The 16304-nt window shown below is 40.3% G+C and overlaps 1 protein-coding gene across 1 annotated transcript in view; it reads right to left on the bottom strand.

The window, feature by feature from the left end:
* CFAP61 (cilia and flagella associated protein 61) overlaps window positions 1-16304 on the bottom strand; it is a 368344-nt gene that overhangs the window by 78532 nt on the left and 273508 nt on the right. Inside the window, exons 22-23 of the mRNA XM_075527979.1 lie at window positions 13835-14162; window positions 12340-12431 (exon numbers count right to left, since the gene is read on the bottom strand). Coding sequence (XP_075384094.1) covers window positions 12340-12431; window positions 13835-14162 — 420 coding nt within the window. The remainder of the gene's footprint in view (window positions 1-12339; window positions 12432-13834; window positions 14163-16304) is intronic.

Genomic DNA, 16304 nt, shown 5'->3' with positions numbered 1-16304 from the left:
GGTTGATGATATGGGGAAATTTCCAGTGACATTCGTTCAGACTAATACATGCCATAGTAAAGCACAGAGAGGAATAAAATAGTAAACATGGAATTCCATTCATTGGGAGCCCTCACAGCAAGGGATCCTAACCAAGGCCCTGCGATTGCCAATTCCACAACCTTGTGGCCTCTGCAGGAAGCCGTGCTCCCCAAAGGACAGAGTCTAAGGTCATCGTAGGTCAAAGCACATGACCTGGGTCACCAAGGCTCTCTAACCAGGAACATAGCCTGGGCTTATGCTGTCCTTGGCTCTGTATAATTATTGTTGAGGATCCCTTCCCAATGGGAAGTTGCTCCTCCCCATTTACAGAATGTAAATGCCTCCTCCCAAAGTAGATGCTCCCCTCCCCACATCTTGATCTGGCTGTGCAGGAAGGTTCCCTATCATTCCTGGATTTGGAGCAACCTGGAACCTTCTCCCAATGCTGTAAAGCAGCCAATGGATGGTTTTTTCTACCCTCTTCTTAAAGGAGTGACCCCAGCTGAGATGAGGTCTCCTCGATGGAGATGATTCTTAAAATGTGCATAGATGGGGTGGGGGTGATACGTGGCTCATAGACACTAGGCAGGCCCTCTGCCATTCGGTTTGGGACCCGTCAGTTTGGATTAGAAGTTTACATGGCCTGAGAGTAAAACCCTGACCACCTCTTGCTGTGTTTCTTTACAGCAGTGGACTCAGACAATATTTTTCCTTTTGTGATTGACTAACTTCAATCATAATTGAAGCATAGTGATTTCCAGGTCTTTCCATGTCACGAGGTGTTTCATCGTTGTTTTTTAGGAATTCTTAGAATTTCATTATATGTATGTACCATAGTTTCTTTAGCCATTATTCCACTGCTTGTCGTTTGGGCTCTTTCCAGTTCCTGGCTATGGTGAATTGTGCCACATTAAATATGGGACAACTTGAATCCTTTTGTGTTCTGTCTTTCATTTGTTTGGGGTATATGCCCAATCGTGGTATTGTTGGATCATATGAGATTTCTATTCCTCTTTGCTTTAGGTAACACCATATAACTTTCCAGAGTGGTTGCTTCTGTTACAAGTCCATCAATAGTGTATATGAGTTTCAGTTTCTCCATATCCTCTATAACATTTGTTGTTTCCTGGGGTTTTTTGGTGGGAGGAGGGCGGGGCCTATCATTATGAGTGTTAGGTGGTATCTTACTATAGTTTTAATTTGCATCTCCTTGATGACTAGTGATCATGAGCACTTATTCATGTGTTTGTTACAAGTGCAGACCATTTCTGAACTGTAATCCATAAATTATTGATTTGTACAGATTAAACTCTTAAATGGTTGATCATTGCTTACAATTGAATAGCATTTCTTGTGAACTATTTTTGTCTTTTGCCCACTTTTAATCGAGTCATTTAATTGGTAATTCTCAGAATGAGGTGTAGAGTTCAATAGATATTGACAATTAGACCCTTGATTATTGTGCCATTAGTAAACAACTTTCCCCCAGTTTTGTGGCTCTCATTTTACTCTTTGGATGTACACAAAGTGATTTATTTTTAGCAGGCGACACTCATGTCTTTGTCTGCCACTGTGTGTACTCTCTCTACTATACTTAGAAGTCTATGCATGCCCTGAAATTGGTTCCTTAGATTTGTTCCAAGTTTCTCAGTGATGAAATAGATAGCCATGGGGGATACATATAGGTATTTAATCCATCTTGAGTTCATTTTTGTGCATGAGGAGAGATATGGGTCCTGTTTCATTCTTCTGCATATGGAAATCCTATTTATCTAACATCTGTAAAGAGAGTATCTTTGTTATATTTGATAGTTTGGGGTCTTTTGTCAAAGATGAGCTGTCTGGAACATTGGGCCTCTACTCAAGTAATCCTTCAATGCAAGAACACTTTGTTCTAATAACCTGGCATTCTGTGATGCTTAGCTTCCTAACACAATAGCTGAAGACAAAATGGGTGCATAGCAAATGTGGTGAAGAAAGCTGCTGGTGCCTGGCTATTAAAAGATATGGCATCTGGGATCTTAAAGGCTTGAAGATAAACAAGTTTCCATCTAGCTGGGAAACAATAAAGCCCACATGGAAGATCATACCAGCCTGTGTGATCACAAGGTGTCTATAGGATCAGGTATCAGAAGACCCCAAATAAATAATCATTTCTATGTGAATGAGGGGGAGGGGGAGAGTAGAGACCCAAAGCCCATCTGTAGACAATTGGACATCCCCTCACAGAAGGGTCACAAGAAAGGGACGAGCCAGTCAGGGTGCAGTGTAGCACTGATGAAATATACAACATTCCTCTAGTTCTTTAAGGCTCCCCCTCCCAATACCATCACCCCAGTTCTACCTTACAAATCTGACTAGACCAGAGTATGTACACTGGTATAGATAAGAGCTCCAGACACACAGAATCCAGGACAGGTAAACCCCTCAGGAACAATAATGGGAGTAGCAATACCACAGATACCACGAAGGTATGGGGAAGGTGGGGAGAGAAAGGGGGAACTGACTGAAATGATCAATGTATAGCAACCCCTCCCTCCTCCCAGGTGACAAACAAAAAAACCACGGGTGAAGGGAGACAGAGGATGGTATAAGATGTGAAAATAATAATGATAATTTATAATTTACCAAGGGTTCATGAGAGTTGGAGGGTGGGTGAGGGGGGGGAGTGAGGAGCTGATACAAAGGGCTCAAGTAGAAAGAATATGTTTTGTAAAGGATAATGGCAACATATGTACAAATGTGCTTGATACAATGGGTGTATGAACTGTTATAAGAGCTATAAGAGCAAAAAAAAATAAAGAGCTGTAAGAGCCCCAATAAAATGATTTCTTAAAATTTTTTTTAAAAGATAAGCTGTCTGTAGATGGATGCATTTACTTCTGGATTTCCATTCCATTTTGTTCCATTGTCTATGTGTCTATCATTGTACCAGGACCAGGCTGTTTTTACTACTGTGGATATGTAGTAATTTTTAGGTCAGGGGTGTGAGTCCTTCTACCTGGTTCTTCATTTTAAGAAGTTCTTTGCTTATTCTGGGTTTCATGCCTCTGCATATAAAGTTGGTGATTAGTTTTTCCATTTCTTTAAAGAATGTATTTTGGATTTGAATTGAAAATGCATTGTATCTGTAGATTGATTGCTTTAGGTAGTATTGGCATTTTAAGTCTGCCTATCCATGAACACATGATATTCTCCCATTTATTTAAGTCTATCTTTTTTGTTTCTTGTAATAATGTTCTATAGTTTTCTTTGCACAGATATTTTATTTCTTTCATTAGATTTGTTCCTAAGCACAATCTTTTTGTGGTTATTGTGAATGGTATTATTTTCCTTCATATCTTTTTCATAGCTCTCTTTGCTGGAATACAGGAATCCAATTAATTTCTGCTTGTTAATCTTGTATCCTGTTATTCTGCTAAATTTTTCAGTTGTTTAGGCAGACTTTTTGTAGAGTCTCTTGGATTCTCTCCCCTTAGGATCGTGTTGTCTTCAAATAGTGAAATTTTCACTTGTCTATTTATGTTCCCTTTATCTATCTATCTATCTATCTATCTATCATCTATCTATCTATTTATTTATTTATTGTCTGATGGTTCTGGCTAAGCCTTCCAATATAATGTTGAATAAGAGTAGTGATCATGGGCATCCTTATTGGGTCCTCATTTTCAGGGAACATGTATCTAGTTTTTCCCCACTGAGTATGATGTTGGCTCTTGGTCTGTTGGTTTTTCATCTTACCTATGTTTACACCCATTGTTTCTCCTACAGTAACATTTTTATTTTTTCACCTTGGTTTGCATTGGCCACTCAGAACTCACAGACAACATGGACTTTAATAAAGAAGCTAACAGGCTACAAATGCTCAGGCTAGAATCATTGGGACGGGATAGCCTCTTTACAATAGTGTCTGCAGGAACTCCTCTTTCTGGTCTTTGGTAGCTCAGTCACACAGCCCGAGCCCTCTGCTTTTTTCGGGCAGTTACAAAGCTTACTGAGGGCACAGCAACAAATGCTCAAAAGGCATAGTTCAAAGGTGCTAAGGTCTAAATCCGTGGGTCAGCAAACCTGTTTTTGTTGTGTGCTATGAAGCCAGTTCCAACACACAATGACCCTCATGTACAACAGAATGGAAAAGTGCCCAGTCCTGAGCCAGCCTCACAATTGTTGTTATGCTTAAGATCATTGTGCAAATCCACGTCATTGAGGATATTTGTTTTTACTGACTGTCTACAAAGCATGATGCTGTTTTCCAGGGACTGGTCTCTTCTGGTGGCATGTTTAAAGTACGCGAGAGGAAATCTAGCCATCTCCCATTCTAAGGAGCATCCTTGTAGTAGTTCTCCTAAGACAAATTTGCTTGTTCTTTTGGCAGTGTATAAAATTTTTTTAACGTTTTATTAGGGGCTCATACAACTCTTACCACAGTCCATACATATACATACATCAATTGTATAAAGCACATCTGTACATTCTTTGCCCTAATCATTTTCTTTCTTTTTTTTTTCCCTTTTCTTTTTTTTTACATTTTATTAGGGACTCATACAACTCTTATCACAATCCATACATATACATACATCAATTGTATAAAGCACATCCATACTTTCTCCTGCCCCAATCATTCTCAAAGCATTTGCTCTCCACTTAAGCCCTTTGCATCAGGTCCTCTTTTTTCCCCCCTCCCTCCTGTGCCCTTGGTAATTTAAACATAGTTATTTTGTCATATCTTGCCCTATCCAGAGTCTCCCTTCCCCCCCTTCTCTGCCATCCCTCTCCCAGGGAGGAGGTCACATGTGGATCCCTGTAATCAGTTCCCCCTTTCCAACCCACTCACCCTCCACTTTCCCAGCATCGCCCCTCACACCCTTGGTCCTGAAGGTATCATCCACCCTGGATTTCCTGTGCCTCCAGCCCTCACATGTATCAGTGTATAACCTCTGTCCTATCCAGCCCTACAAGGTAGAATTCGGATCATGGTAGTTGGGGGGAGAAAGCATCCAGGATCTGGGGGAAAGCTGTGTTCTTCATCGGTACTACCTCGCACCCTGACTGACCCATCTCCTCTCCTAAACCCCTCTATGAGGGGATCCCCAGTGGCCGACACTTGGGCCTTGGGTCTCCACTCCGCACTTCCCCCTTCATTCAATATGGTATATATATTATATATACACACATATATATACATATACATATATAAGTGTATAAAATTTTTAATAATGTTCACCAACACCATGATTCAAACGCACCAGTTCCTTGGTCTTCCTTTATTCACTGGCCGATTTACACATGCACATGAGGAGTGCACCTCAGTCCTCAATGTACCTCCTTTCCCTTCAGCACTTTAAAGAGGACTGCTGCAGAAGATTTATACAATGCAATAGTTTGATATTTTGACTGCTGCTTCCATGAGTGTTTTCTAAGGTCCAAGTTAAATGAAATTCTGGACAGCTTCAATCTTTTCTCCATTTATCATGATGCTGTCTATCAGTCCACATCAGTGAGATTTTCTCTTTCTTCCTGTTTTCTTTACATTCGAATCCTTCCTAAAGGTTACATACAGTCTTTAATTTTCATCAGCAAGTGCTTCACATCTTCCTCACGTTCAGCAAGCAAGGTTGTGCTGTCTGCATATGAGGTTTCCTCCAATGCAATGCTTCGTTCTTCTTCATACAGATTATCTTCTCAGCTTATCTGTTCAGTCTACAGAGTGAATAAATATGATGAAAAGATACAACCCTGATGCACACCTTTCCTGATTTTAAACCAGGTAATATTCATCTTTTTCACCAACTACCTCTTGTTCTGTGAATGTCCTGGAATTATCTCTCTTTTAAATTTTACCCATAGTGTTTTATGATCCATATAGATAGATGCCTTACTATAGTCAGTGAAACACAAAACAAATTCTGGTATTCTGTGCTTTGAGCCATGATATATCTGACATCAGTAAGGATGTCCTATATTTCTTGATGCCTTATATTTCTGGAATATTCAGTAAAATTTTACTTCCATAAGATATTAATGACATTTTTTATAATTGCTGCATTTTGTTGGGTCACATTTCTTTGGAATTGGAACAAATATCAATCACTTCCAGTCAGTTGGCCAGATAACTGGCTTCCTAATTTCTTGGAATAGGTGGTTGAGTACTTCATCGGTGTTTCACCGCTTTGTTGAAACATCTCCATTGACGTTGTCGCAATGCTCACAGCCCTGTTTTTCACTAACACTGAGAGCAGCTTGCGCTTCTTCCTTCAACATCATTGGTTCTTGATTATACGGCTCCTCTTGAAATGGCTGAAGGGTGAGGTAGTTAGTTTACTGTGCCAACCTGGCAGATAAACTCATGTGGGGTTAATTGAAGGGCAGAGGGACAAATAGCTCGGTGAGCCTCGTCTTTCTAGTTCTCAGGTCTCTTGCTTTCTGATGGTAGGACCAGGCTGCAGCTGCCTTAGGCAGTTCTCTGCTTCAGCTTGCAAGGCTCACTTCCTGTGATACATCCCTGAGGAGAAGCCACATGGACCTACCCTGATGCAGCCCTGGGTGCTGGAGAATCTGTGTAGGGACCCCTGCCAGCACTGAGATGCTTACACGTTCACTGACTCTGCTTTCTTCCTGCAATCAGCATCATTGCGTCTGTTTTGTAAGATGGAGGAGGACTTTGGGGATTGGTGTTGGACATATGGGTTAATGTTGGACTTGTGGGCTTTGGCAGCACTGGGTGGGGGATGTTTCATTGATGCACACTTAACCTTTATATAAAACTCTCTTATTCTTGTTTCTGTGGATTTGTTTCTCTCTAAAGTACTCAGACTAACACAAATGGTAACCAATTATTTATGATACATTAATGCTCTATGTATTCCTTCCTTCTTGGATGATTCCTGCATTGTTCACTATTTTGCCTACAGCATCCTTCAACATTGCAACTCAAAGCTTGAAATTTTCTCAATTCTTTCAGCTTGAGGTTTGCTGAAGGTCTCCCCACTCCCTGCCTTTTTTCCCCCCTTTTTATCTCCATGTCTTTGCACAGTTCATTGTAATACTCAACTTTGCCTTCTTGAGCAGTCTTTTGAAATTTCTTGTTAGGCTCTTTTACATCATCATTTCCCCCCATTCAGTTTACCTACTCTGTGATCAAGAGCAAAGTTCAGTCTCTGCTGACATCCATTTTGTCTTTTATGTATTTTCATACTTTCTTCCTGTCTGGTGTTGCTGATGTCATCCCACAACTCCTCTAGTCTTCTGTCATTTTAGTTCAATGAGTTAAATCTGTTCTTGAAATCCAGGTGGGATATAGTCAAGGTCTTATTTTGTCTCCTTCAGATTTCTTTTCATTTTCTTCAATTTTAATGTAAATATGAGCAATTGGTGGTCTCTTTCAAAGTTAGCCTCTGGCCTTCTTTTGGCTGATACTATTTAGCATTTCCATTATCTCTTCCCACAGATGTAGTCAATCTGACTCCAGAGTATATACCATCTGGTGATGTTCACATGTATAATCACTATCTTGTTACAAAAATGTCTTTGCAATGAAAGATTTTGGTCTTTAAAAATTCTATTATGTTATTTACAGCTTTGCTTCTATAATCAAACCATATTTTATAACAACTGTTCTTTCCTCTTTGTTCCCAAGTTTCACATTCTAATTCCCAATAATTAAAAATGCATCTTAACTTAAATGTGCTTTTGATCAATTTCAGGCTGAAAAAACTGGTAGGATTCTTCAATTTTCATCACTATGATTCATGGATGGTATGTAAATTTAAGTAATAGTTGTGTTACCTGGATTTCTTGTATTTGTCCAGCTATTATCCTATCAAAGACAGGTCTTGAAATGATCTTTTGGAAAGTGAATATGACACCATTCCCCTTGGACTTGGCATTCAAGGCACAGTAAACCCAATACCAGCCATTGGCCAACACCAGTCCATTTCGACTCACTAATTCCTATGGGTTCCATTTAATTTTTTATTAGTTGGAATTTAATAATATACAATATCATCCCACATTTCAATCACACCACGTAGATGTGTACACTGTCAGTTTCCAAACATTCTTTTTCTTGACATTGTTGTCTCCCTTTTACTCCCCCACTACTCTCCATCTAATTTTTGACAACTTATAATTTTCCACCTTCATACATTCCATGTTCTGATTATTAATGGCTGTTTCCAGCTGTTCTCACTTTGAGTCGTTCTGTTTCAGCAGGGGAATGTCTGAAAGTGTTATTCCATTCACATGGTTGATGTTGGCTCCAGTCCTCTTTTAGTGTCTCAACTTGAGGCGCTCACCTTCCAGCACTATATTTGACAATAGTCTACTGCTTTTCAAAAGGGATTCAGGGGCCAATATCTTAGAAGTGTAAAGCTTGTTCCTTCTTCTGTGTCTGTTCTTAGTCTGGAAGCACTGCTGAAACCTGTTTACCATGTGACCCCAAAGGGAAATGCTACTCTGCCCTACAGTGTTGCTAGGTGTCAGAATCAACTCGATGACAGTGAAATTAGTGATTCACTTTGTAAGGCAGGGTAGACCCATCTAAATTCCCAAGTCTTCATATTCAACATTGCTGACAGATCAGGAAATTCCAGTTGCTAACAGTGTAGTTCAATCATTACAGAAAAACATTTCACTCAATGATTACTTAAGGCAGCCATGGGTCCTGCCATTCCATAAGGATTCTGGGTTCCACTCCATAAGGATGATGATGACCATTTTATATATGTTCCAATTCTGTGGGGTGTATGAGATTTTAGAAACCAGAGGAACTTATGTCTATGAACAGATCAACCTGAAAGTGGAGTCCTCACTCCATATTAAAAACCGTGACATGAATCTAGAGTCCATATTGAAATTTAAAGTTCTCTTTTGTTGTTGTTTTATCATTTTATTAAGGGCTCATACAACTCATTACAATCCACACATACATCAATTGTGTAAAGAACATTTGTACATTGATTGCCCTCCTCATTCTCAAAACATTTGCTCTCCCCCTCCCTCCCTGCTTCCCCCTCCCTAATGAACCCTTGATAATGTATAAATTATTATTTTGTCATATCTTGCCCTGTCCAACATCTCCCTTCACCCTTTTCTGTTGTCCATCCCCCAGGGAGGAGGTCACATGTAGATCCTTGTAATCGGTTCCCCCTTTCCAACCCACCCTCCCTCTCCACTCCCAGTTTTCTAACAGCAGTTCCTCTAACCCTGATGCTGACCTAACCTTGATGGCAACCTAACCATAAACTGAGAAGGAGACATTTCTTTTATGTGAGGTCTGGCAGGTTCAGGATCACAATTTATTTACAGAGAATCTTTCCATTATGGCCAAACAGATGCAAGATGTCATAACTTAAATTCAACGGGTCTTTATTGGTATATCTTTACCATTGTCCCATGGTTGAGTGAACAATTTTTATAGCAAGTTTCTGGGGAAAAAAACCTACTTTGCCATTTTCCTATGACTACCCTGCAATACACTGAAGAACACGTAACTTGCACTTGTGTACTTTGCAATCGACCATGTAATCCCACATAAATGCATGTGTTATCCACCTATTCCTGCTAAATCTACACTTTCAACCCCCCCTTGATTGTCTTCAGACAATTATGATTGTTTATCTTTCAGTTCCTGCTCCAACTGTACAAAAATGTTTCTTTTTCATTATTTGTTAGAGCAGCCATTTTCACTCTGAATTTGGATGTTTCCTATTCTGGGTAGTTTCTACCTGTTGATAAACCTCTGTCACTTTTACTTTAATCAGATTCTTTGATGTTGCTCTACAACAGGGGTGTGTAGTGTCTTTTATTCATTTTAAGCTTTTAAAGACATTATTAGGAAATTTGGACCTTGAATTTTCCATTTTGATAAGGTAATTGGTTCTGGATTTTGCTTTGTTCCCCATCCCTTGTATATAGCTACCCTATAAGTTACTTTATGATTTTGACAAAGATTAGAATTAATCATACTTGATATTCAGTCAATCAAGTTCTCTGTCCTTATGATGAACATACAATTTTAATTTTATGGTATCCAAGGCAGAATTTGTTGTGACAAATTTCTTTATTCCATGGCATATAAGCCAACAAAGCATGTGGACTGGAATCTGTAAACTAGTTTATTATGTAGATTATTGGGGGTCTCCTTTCTTCCTTTTGTTAGGTTACCTATCAAATGGATCATGAACTATTTAAGTGTATTTTTATGCAAACATTTAATAAATTTATTTTTTAAATAGTAATTTAGTTTTTTCTAATTAAATATTATCCCATATTATCTGTTCTTGATCAGCTGCCCAAATATTTTGGCAATAATCTTACATAATCAAATTAATTTCAAACTCAAAGATTCCCATGGAATAATCTTAGCTCTCCCTCCCCACATCAAATAATTAAGTGTAACAAAATCAGTTTAGATGTTCTGCAAAATAAATTTTTTCCACCTGGCAAATTGGTTAATTAAAGTCAAGGTCCTATTGAAATACTATCATAAAACCAGCAAAAGAATCTACTTAAGTTGCATTTTAATTTAAACACTTATTATCTGAGGCATAATGCCTCACAGTACAAACCCCACTGCAAAATCTTGTGCAAATCATACAAACACCCACCTGAAGAAACATCTGGTTCAATAATCTCTCACCTGTCTGCAGATGACCCTAATTCCAAGAATTAGCCCAAGCCACAATACCCTGAACAGAAGACTACCCCCTTAATTAGAACTATAAACCCCTGTACAGGGAGGGCCTTTGGACTCAGGTCAGAGGGCCCTCTCAAGTTTCCTCCAATAAACCTGTTTCTCATCCTTAAGTCTCTCATCTTGTCTCTCCTGTGTCTCCATGCTAACATTTAGTATTCTAACATTATCCCAAACACCCCTTTGTGTTGTTTCATAGAGCCACAACCCCACACCAAACTTACTGCCATTGTGTTAATGCAGACTCATAGAACCCCTACACTGCAGGGTAAAACTGCCCCTGCAGGTACTGAAACTGTAATGCACTATAGGAGGAGAGAGCCACATCTTTCTCCATCAGAGCTGCTGGTGGGTTTGGACTGCTGACCTTGTGGTTAGCAGCCCGCTGCTTAATTGCCACACCTATGAGATTATACAGTGTCCTTGAAGAATCTGCTTCAGCCAATGTGAAAATGCTAACTTTGTGAGCTCCGTGGCTGAGTCAGATAAAGCTAGTGAGAATAATCATGCTTAGAGCTTGGGGTTAAATCATTTGCTCTAGGTCACATCAGAACTTAATGGAAGAGCTGGGATTCAGATAGTCTAAATAATAAGAAGCTTGTGCCATTTGAATCTGCCTCCTGTAAGGAATTTCCTAGAACCTCAACCCAACAACTTCTATTTATGTCTTAGTGGGCAGACTGTGCTACATGGTCAATACTACCTTCAAGGAGACTTACTAAAATTCTATTTTAAGTAGGTTGTACATTAATTATCCATGGGTCACTGACTGAAAAATTATTTTGGGGTCATTGACTGAAAAGTATATATGACTCATCAGACAATCAATGCTCATGGAAGCATCAAGAGACCAAACGACACATTGCATTAGGTAAATATACTGGAGAAAACTTCTTTAGAGTGTTGAAAAGTGAGGCTGGTACTTTGAGGACTAAGGTATGCCTGAGCCAAACCATGGGTATTTTCAATAGCCTGCTATGCATGTGAAAGTCCGACACCGAATAAGGGAGACCAAAGAAGAATCAATGCATTTGATGTATGGTGTTGAAGAATATTGGACTTCAAAAAGAACAAACAAATCTGTCTTGGAGGAAGTACATCCAGAATTCTCCTTGGGAAACGAATGAAGAGACTGTCTCGGGTCCTTTGGGTATGTTGTCAGGGGGACCAGTTCCTGGAGAAGGGCATCATGCTTGCTGAAGTAGAAAAGAAGGGCATGAGGAAGTGGAAGGCCGTCAGCAAGCTAGGTTGACACAGTGGGTCCTGTTGTAGGACATTAGATTATTGCTAGGATTGTAGAGAGTAACACATGTTCAAGCAGTGTGCTTTGGTACCTTCTTTCATCTGTACACATTGCTGTAGACCAAGTCAATCAAGAGATCTGGTTGCTACGTAGCACGGCTGCTGCTTTTGCTTTCTAAAAGGGAGATAACTTTCTAAGTGGGCTTGGACTTGTAATTTTTCCCATTCTAGTTAACATTCCAGTTCACCCAACTTAAAATCCAAGTCTGTTCTGATGTTGCTTTTGTTGACCATGACTGAAACACATTGAGCGGGTTTGAAGGTTTTTTGGTAAACAAAGCACTACAAGTTAAAATATCATACAATTTAAGAATAACACTTACAAAATCAGGCTGAGCCATTTGTACTTCCAAGGGAGTTGGAATAGCAGGCTTGGCAAGGTGTAGATAATAGTAGGACCCAGGGAGGATGCCCCCTAGAGGAAACAACAGGTTAGCCACATTTGAAAGCACTTGTCAAGGAAGTGGGTAACAGAGCTTGTTGGCCCTGAGGGGGTTTATCTATCCTGGATTCCCTGTGTCGCGGGCTCTTATCTGTAGCAGTGAGCATGTTCTGGTCTAAACCGATATGTAAGGTAGAACTGAGGTCATGATAGTGGTTAGTGCATATAGTTGAATAATAGCTGTTTTAATTTAATTTCCTTGTAGGGATGTAGATATCAGCTTATCACGAAGAGGATCTTCAAGACAGTTCTTGAAACGTTCTTCTTAATGATGAATGTAACACCACTCCTCTCTGCTTTTTCATTCAAGGCATACTGAAACAAATAGCTGTCCAAATGAAAATGGCCAATACTGGTCCATTTCAGCTGATGTGTATAATACGGATTCTTATAAGTTTCATTTCACTTTGATCAACTTCCAGTTTTCCTAGATTCAAACTTCAGACACTCCATGTTCAGGTTGTTAACTGATATTTGCAACTGTTTCTTCTCAAGCGAAGCCATGCCTCATCAGTAACTAGAGGCCTCCAAAACTGTCCTCCATCCACACCACTACGGTGCACTCTGCTTTGAGGAGCCAGCTCTTTTTCAGCTGTATTTTGAGTGAGGTTATGAATTGAGCTGCTAACCCCCAAATCAATGGGTCGAATCCACCCAGCTGCTCTGAGGGAGAAAGATGAGGATGTCTTCTCCAGAAATGATGTACAGACTTAGTGACCCCAAATGGAAGTTCTGTTATTTCCATCATGGTTGCTATGAGTTGGACGTGACTCGGCAGCTGTGAGGCTCATCTTTCAGCCCCCTAGCTGACAGTTTCTGCTGCTCTTCCAAAGGCTTTCGGTCGCTAATCCCTGGTAAGTGAACAGACTTCCTCATCGTCTGTTCTTAGTTTAGAAGCGTCCCTGAAACCACTTCACCCTGGGTAACTCTACTGGTATTTGAAATACTAGTGAAATTCCAGCTTCGAGCATGATAGTAGCATGCAGGCTAGGAGAGTCTGCGAAACCCCCAGAGAAGTGGTGGCAATGACACGATAAGACACAGTAAAACTGCTCCACTGGATTTCAATTAGGTTTCTGAGTCTAAGCCTTTAGAGAAGAAAACTGCTTTCTTTCTTCTTTGGACAAGGGGAGTGCCAAACTTTCAAAAGTATTATCACATCTCCAGCTTTGTTTCTATCACTACGGTCTTATTTTCCAGCCATCTATCCTTTCCCTTTGTTTTCAATGTCTGCATTCCACTCACCAGTAATGATGCCTGCATCCTGATCACAAGTTTGACTAATTTCACCTTTCAGGAAACCACTGTGATCTAAACACCGACCCAGATACAAATGGAAGGTTTCATTTGGGAAAGAGAGCGGCCTAGTCACATACCTTGGATCTTGGGTCCTTTATACATGGGGATTAGTCGGTCAAGATCAGCTGGTGGTTCAGTTGCAGTCTCGAGGGTTGGGTCAAAGAGATTGAGCATAGCAGCTGCAAGATGAAAGCCAATTTCTTTGGAGCTGAAGCTGCTGTGTGTCCACTCATTGGAATAATAGCGATTGGAGAACTTGGTGAGGGACCCAGCAGCTCTGATGGCTATGTCATTGGTGTGGAAGTTGGTATCAATCACAAGTCGGCCATCATAGACAAGGCAGGCATCATTGAATGCTTTAAAAGTTTCATAATCTACATTTTTATCACAGAAACTGAAGAACATCTAAAAAATAAACAATCACATTATTACTGAATTATTGCCCTTAATTTTACTTTCCCAAGAGTGTAAAAAGTTTCCAGGATATTTTATGTTGGGGACATTAAATGACGACGTGAGGGTGGAGTCCATCCTCCTCTGACTTTACAAGGGAGAAAAGAGTCAAACTACTTCTAGATCATATGCCCTGACCACAGATGCTATCTAGGCTGGCAGAAACTCCATGCAGAACTGAGTACCTCGTTTCTCACTCCAATTCCCATTTTGTTAGCTCCTTGGCTGGGAGAGGGTGTGGGTCCACATGGGGTGCCTGCTCCCCACAGTTTTTCCCTGACTGGGTGCTGGCCTGCCCCAGTTTTCTCAGTAGTATTTTTCCCTATATCCATTTTTTCATTTTCCTTAAAAAAATTTAAAATCATTTTTGGGGGGCTCATATGATGCTTATCACAATCCATCCATACATCCATTGTGTCAAGCACATTTGTATAATTGTTTCCATCATCATTCTCAAAAATTTGCTTTCTACTTGAGCCCTTGGTATCAGCTTATTTTCCCCCTCCCACCCTGCTCCCTCCTCCCTCATGAACCCTTGATAATTTATAAATTATTATTTTGTCATATCTTACACTGATGTCTCCCTTCACCCACTTTTCTGTTGTCTGTCCCCCAGAGAGGAGGTTATATATGTACATCCTTATAATCGGTTCCCCCTTTCTACCCAACCTTCGCTCCACCCTCCCGGTATCACCACTCTCACCACTGGTCATGAGGGGTGCATCTGTCATGGATTCCCCGTGCTTCCAGTTCCTATCTGTACCAGTGTATATCCTCTGGTCTAGCCAGATTTGTAAGGTAGAATTGGGATCATGATAGTGGTGGGGCGAGGGGAAGAAGCATATAGGAACTAGAGGAAAGTTGTATGTTTCATCGTCGTTACCCTGCACCCTGACTAGCTCGTCTCCTCCCAGCAACCCTTGTGTAAGGGGATGTCCAGTTGCCTACAGATGGGCTTTGGGTCACCAATCTGCACTCTCCCTCATTCACAATATGGTTTTTTGTTTCTTGATGCTTGATACCTCATCCCTTCCACAGCTTGTGATCACACAGGCTGCTGTGCTTCTTCCATGTGGGCTTTGTTGCTTCTGAGCTAGATGGTCGCTTGTTTACCTTAAAGCCTTTAAGACCCCAGACGCTATATCCTTTGATAGCCGGGCATCGTCAGTTTTCTTCACTACATTTGCCCATGCACCCATATGTCTCAGCGATCATATTGCGAAGGGGAGCACACAATGATATGACTTTTTCTTCTTTGATGCTTGAAACCTGATCCCTTCGACTCCTCATGATCACACAGGCTGGTGTTCTTCTTCCATGTGGGATTGGCTGCTTCTCAGCTAGATGCCCACTTATTTACCTTCAAGTCTTTAAGACTGCAGACGCTATATCTTTTGATAGCCAGGCACCATCAGCTTTCTTCACCACATTTGCTTATGCACCCATCAGCTTTCCATTATTTTTATTTTCGTATTTCTCTTTCCCACTACCTTCTTTCTTTTTTTCTGTTAATTTTCTTAATATTCTCTTTTTCTCTTTCTTCCTACTTGTCTACTTCTTTAGTTGTATTTTATTTCTTTCTATCATTTCTTTTTACTGTTCCATTTTCATTTTTCTTCATTTTTAGCAATTAAATTCCCCTTTCCTTGCTGTTACTTGCTTACTTCCCCCAACTAAGGTTTTAAAATTTATTTTCCCATATTTTTTTCTTGTCCTACCTAATTGAAGACAGCAATCATGCCACAGGCCCAAAGCACACCCATATCCTTTGTACCCTAAGTTAGTGGGTGATGGTCACTACCCACTCCTGTACCACCTGATAAATGGTACATAGCAGATAACAATAACACATAATACGAGCCCTGATAACCTAATCATTTCACATTGGGTTGTGATCTGAAAGGTTACCAGTTCTAAACCACCTGACCCTCCTTGGGAGAAAGACAGGGATTTCTACTCTCATAAAGAGTCTTGGAAACCCACAGTGGCAGTTCTACCATGTCCTATAGGGTTGCTATGAGTCAGTATCAACTAAATAGCAGTGTGAGAACACCAGTAAAACCCACCCTCAACTGCACTATATAAACAGCAAAT

The sequence above is a fragment of the Tenrec ecaudatus genome, chromosome 12 (assembly GCF_050624435.1).
Source record: "Tenrec ecaudatus isolate mTenEca1 chromosome 12, mTenEca1.hap1, whole genome shotgun sequence".
NCBI lineage: Eukaryota > Metazoa > Chordata > Mammalia > Afrosoricida > Tenrecidae > Tenrec > Tenrec ecaudatus.
Note: the sequence above shows the minus strand (reverse complement) of the source record. Positions and strands in the feature narration are given on the sequence as shown.